The sequence below is a fragment of the Elephantulus edwardii genome, unplaced genomic scaffold (genome assembly GCF_000299155.1).
Source record: "Elephantulus edwardii isolate Elephantulus edwardi_28Jun2011 unplaced genomic scaffold, EleEdw1.0 scaffold00080, whole genome shotgun sequence".
Taxonomy (NCBI): Eukaryota; Metazoa; Chordata; class Mammalia; order Macroscelidea; family Macroscelididae; genus Elephantulus; species Elephantulus edwardii.
In genome coordinates this window covers 579,150-584,415 of record NW_006399830.1, presented here as the reverse complement: position 1 = coordinate 584,415, position 5,266 = coordinate 579,150, and the positions used below count along the sequence as shown (strand labels likewise).

Here is a 5,266-nt window from a genome sequence, read left to right as displayed (position 1 = left end):
AGAACACTGCAGGAGCTGTGCACTGGACTGGAGGCGGCCGGACCAGACAGCCTGCAGAGGTGATCTCTGGGGCCTGTTGGTCTAGGCCGACTGCTGGCATGGACAGGTCCCGAGTGGCCAAGTGGGCCTGGGACTCCTGCACTTCTGCCTGAGCCCCAGCCCTTGGCCACGTACTACAAGGCCTTGTCATGGGCATCTTGGCCCCGGCCTGACCCCTGCCTGGCCACATGGCTTTTTTGGGCCCCATACTCCCTCTGATGTGACACCCCCCCCCCCCAAGGGCCCTTGAAGCCTGACTACTGCTCAAGCAGCCTGTCCCCACCCTTTGGGGAGTGGACAGTTCTCTGGTGTCCAGACATGGTCAGGCCTGTGTAGGTGCTGCAGGTACAGTGGGGCATCTGGCCACATATGGGAGCTCAGACCACCCACAGGTCCATACATCCCTCCTGGTCCCCTCTGTGCTACCCGGCTGGCCTTGAGGGTCCCTCCCTGTCCCCACCCCTCCTCTATCCAGTTATTATATTGAGCAGCTGTGTGGTCAGAAGGGAGGACAGAGCACAGCTTGTCCTCAGCTGTCATGGCTGGGCAGTGGGCTTGGATACCCTGCTGGGGGTGGGAACAGGGGCCAGGGTGCCCACCTGGCCAGCCACTGCTGGCTGCCCCATGGTGCTCCCACTGGCCCGGCATTGCGGGGGGTGGGGTGGGCGATCCTAGGGTGTGAGCTGCTCTTAGCCTGCCTGGGCCCAGCTTGCTGCCGGCCAGCCAGTAGCTGGAGCACTGTATTTATTTACCCCTTCCTTCCAAGTGACCCCATCCAGGTGGGACAAACAAGCAAATGGCCCCCCAGGTGACCTGGAAGCCCCCCTGCCCCTCCCCAGGAGCCGGGCAGCCATGGGGAGAAGATGGGGCTCTGGCTGGGTTTGTGGTCCCCGCGTCACGCCCAGAATAAAGTTGTGTGGCTCTGGTCTCGTGTCAGTGTGTGTGGGTACTCCTCTCCTGAGCTACCCTACCATGTTCCCTACGTCACCGTGGGCTTGATGACCAGTGTCCCCTCTGGGCTGGGGCAGGAGGCTGCCCCTCCTGGGTGCAGCTGTGACTGTCCTCAGCAACAGGGCCACCAGTGGTCATCACTGGTTACAGCACCACCCGCAGACCCCTCAAGGCTGAGATATCTCAGTCCTCAGAGCCCACATCAGGGAGCAGGGGCCCCTCCCCAGGGCTGCCGGTTCACTCGTTCCCTGAGGGCTGACACACACATACACACTCACTCTCTCTGCACACACCCGGGCGCCACAGCTTCTAGCCTGGCCACTAGGGCATGCTGTGGCCATGTCCCAACCACACACACCCCTAGCCCTCCTCCTCTGAGGACCCAGCCACCCCTCTCACAGCCGCTGACCCTGAGAACACCCATGAGCCCCGCACCCCTGCACTGACCCTGTTTTGCACGAGGCACACCTGGGCCAACAGTGTCCAGGACCCTCTGCTGCTTGCGTGTCCTTGTACACTGCAGACACCCTGGCAGCTGCCCCATGGGCTGACGCCCTACCCAGAGCCAGAGTTGTGGTGCTGCCTGGACGTGGTCACCCTACCCAGCTGGGAGTGAATGCCTGCAGACAGCCCAGTATAAAGCATTTATTGAAACTCCACAGTTAACAGGAACCTTCCTTCAATTCCATTTTACAGTAAACAGGACTGTGGACCACCCCGTCCCCATGCATGATCACTGCGTTAATCTACAACTTGAATGTGAAAAAATAAAGTGTCTCCCTTTTGTGGTTACACTGGGACAAGGGCGCTGGCTGGCTGGCTTGGCAGCTGTCGGGTCAGAACCTATGACGTGAGCTCAAGGGACTCCATCACCCAAGAAAAATAAATATTGCATCACGAGGCAGGGGCTTGGCGCCCCGGGTACAGGGACACGGCCTCCACTCACGTGCCCGGGACACATACTACAGGATGGCCTGGCAGGTCAGAACCAACACAGGGTGGAGAGACAGCTCCAGTGCCACGAGGCAGGGCAGGCAGCCAGAGGGGGCCACCATGTCCATCATGTCCCCACAGGAAGCTGGACAAAGGACGGTGCTGTCACGGAGGCCTGTGCTTTATTATGGAGCGATCGGAGGGATAGGGCTGCTGGCCAGTGACGCCCCTGTTCCATCAGCATAGCCGTGGCTGCCTGGCCCCCACAGGAGCCCAGCCCTGGACGCAGCCTGCCAGCCTCAGGAGGGAACCCGGGAACGCTGCCTCGCAGCACACCCTCAAGGGCTGGGGGGTTTCCAGCGCGTCCAGCCGGTCAGTCGAGCTCGATGGGGCTGCTGTCCTCCTGGCCCTCCTCGCCCTCCTCCTGCTCCGGCGGCCCCATGAGGCTGCTTAGAAGATTCCCTGGAAGGACATGTACAGTGTTTGGTGTCCACTCCACCTGCCCCACCATGTCCCGGGGCCAAGATGCTCCTGAACGCAATGGACACAGACAAGGCGCTCGCCCCCAACACCAACAGTCTAACAGAGGAGCTATGAACATGGGTGAGTGCTGTGAGAGCCCTGAGCACGGACACAGCACCACCATAACCATCGGCTGTGGCTCGGCTCCAACTTGACAGCAAAAAACAAAATTTTGAGACTTCAGAGCACTGGTGGCTTAGTGGTAAGCAGATGTCCAGCCAGCCCTGAGGCTGGTGGTTCCAGTCCACCAGCCGCTGTGACAGACAAAGACAGGCAGCCTCCTCCCCCGTGTGATTTGCAGCCTTTGGCAACCCTGACAGGTCAGCTAGAAGCTGGTCCTGAGTCGATGACATGCAACACTCAGGGGACAAAGACTAGAAGGACCCCGGGATAGAGGAGACCGTGAGGACACTAGTGCCCAGCCAGTGAGGACCGTGGCAGTGCCACCACACAGCTCCTCTGGGCTCACCTAGCAAGCCTCCGTAAGAAGACGTCTGCTTGGGTGGCACGCCGAAGAACAGCTGTCCTATCCTGTCGAGGTACTGAAATGGCAACAGGTGGCAAGGAGCCATGAGCAGGGCTAGGGCTGAGGCACAGACCCAGGGGACAGACCCCCTCCCCAGGCCCCTAGCAGTCAGGGGTCACCAGCAGAGCCAGGGGCTGTAGTCTAGATGCCGAGTAGACAGGCTTCCCCCAGTCACAACCTCCCCAGCTTCTTGTGCAGTGAGGCCCTAGAGGTCAGGGGTTGCCATGTGGCATGGACCCTGCGGGGCAGCTCCCTGGTCTGGGCCCTACAACCTGCAAGACGGCCCTGTGGCTCTCAGTTCTCTCTCCCTAGTCTAAGCCACAGACATGCTGACCTCATTGTACATGGGGTCTCTCCTGAGAGATGGCTGGTACTGCTCACACAATACTGTAAAGACGGTCAGCTTTCCCCTGAAAGACATGAGACAGGCCACATCTGTAAACAGAAACAAGTCAGACACACAGCCATGTCCCCAGCACACACACACCTCACAAGATCTCCCGTCCACAGCACACACGCACACACACACACGCCACCAGAGTTCACCTGTCCACAACACAAACCCCCCTCCCCACCATACAGAGAACTCCCCTGTCCACAACACACACCCCTCCCCACCATACAGAGAGCTCACATGTCCACAGAACACACACCTCCCCACGAGAGCTCCTATGTCCAAAGACCACACACACCTCCCCACCAGAGAACTCCCCTGTCCACAGAACACACACACCTGCCACCAGAGTTCACCTGTCCACAACACAAACCCCCCTCCCCACCACAGTGCTCCCCTGTCCACAGAACACACTCACCTGTCAACCAGAGCTCACCTGTCCACAGAACACACACACCTCCCCAGCAGAGAGCTCACCTGTCCACAGAACACACACACATACCTCCCCACCATAAAGAGCTCACGTGTCGAAAGAAGACCACACACCCCTGCCAACCAGAGGTCCCCTGTCCACAGAACACACACACCTCCCCAGCAGAGAGCTCACCCGTCCACTGCCAGCAGCAGGAACCAGATGAAGTTGAGAAGGGGCTGAACAAATGGGGGTCCGCTCTCGATGGACGGGTGCTTCTGTGTGTAGGTCGTGAACACCACAGAAGCGCTGCTTTTGTTTTTCAAGCAGAGAAATCTGAAGAAGGAGCAGCAGGTGAGTGCAGACTGCCTGCATCTGTGCTGTCAGCACAGCTGCCTCTGCAGGGCACACGCTCTTCCGCGGCCCCCACCACCATGGGGCTGCTCAGTGCACCTCCCACCTCAGCAGGGCCTGCACACCAGGTGGCCCCACAGCAGACCCACAGCTCCCGCCTGCTCTGGCCGCTCCCTGAACTGCAGCACTCCAGACTGGTGGACAGGAACTCAAGGGCACCACAGGTTACTGTGTGTCCCTTCTACTATGTGCTATCTTATCTCACTGGCTGTCCGAGGTGCTGGTGAGAGCGGGTGCTGAGGGGTGGCTTGCAGGCTAGGCTGGGCTGGTTCTCGTCCCCCCTCCACAGAGCACCTTCCCCGCTATCCCCTCAAGGGAGCTGCCTCTAGGGAGAGCTTGTTCAGGACACGGGGTCGGCAGGACAGGAAATGGACAATGACAGCAAGTGGATGATAAGGAGGAATGGATGATGACAAGTGCACGGTGACAGGGAGTGGACGATGCAGGGCCCAAGGTCTGGGGCCCAGAGGAGGCTGGTGCGGGTGACCCCTGGTGGTGAGTTTGTTCTGTCTGCAGCGACACAGGATTCCATCCTATAGGTCAATGCAGAACCAGTGACTAAGGGTGCTGACGGGGCAGGAAGTGTTGAGGAGGGCAGGCTGACCTGTCCAGAGCGACCCTGCAGTGCCCCCTGCCCGCTGGAACGCCCTCGGCAACGCAGAGTACCTACTGGAGCACAGCCTGGGCCACAAACATGTCCACCTCACTGCGGAAGCCCCGCGACGTGGAATACTCCACCAGCATGTTGGCACAGCCCTCCCCGTCGGCCGAATGCAGGAAGTGGTACCGCGACTCACAATAGTTCTGCTCTGTGGGGGAAGGGGGAGCTCAGGCTGCAGCACCAAGATCCACTCCCCGGACCGCCAGACCAGACAGCACTCCATCCTAGCCCTCTAGACCCCCACACCAGACAGACCCCCATCATACAGCACCCCCATCCCAGCCCCCCACAGACAGCACCCTGATCCCATCCCCCACATCAGACAGCACCCTGATCCCAGCCCCCCACAGACAGCACCCTGATCCCATCCCCCACATCAGACAGCACCCCTGGCCGCTTCGGGCTGATAGGGTT

The 5,266-nt window shown here is 60.2% G+C and overlaps 1 protein-coding gene across 1 annotated transcript in view; it reads right to left on the bottom strand.

The window, feature by feature from the left end:
* Positions 1 to 2,296: 2,296 nt before the first annotated feature.
* Positions 2,297 to 5,266, bottom strand: part of GET4 (golgi to ER traffic protein 4 homolog (S. cerevisiae)) — an 11,388-nt gene continuing 8,418 nt past the window's right edge. The window contains exons 7-9 of the mRNA XM_006889602.1: positions 3,306 to 3,381; positions 2,915 to 2,987; positions 2,297 to 2,385 (exon numbers count right to left, since the gene is read on the bottom strand). Of these exons, the coding sequence (XP_006889664.1) occupies positions 2,297 to 2,385; positions 2,915 to 2,987; positions 3,306 to 3,381 (238 nt within the window). The remainder of the gene's footprint in view (positions 2,386 to 2,914; positions 2,988 to 3,305; positions 3,382 to 5,266) is intronic.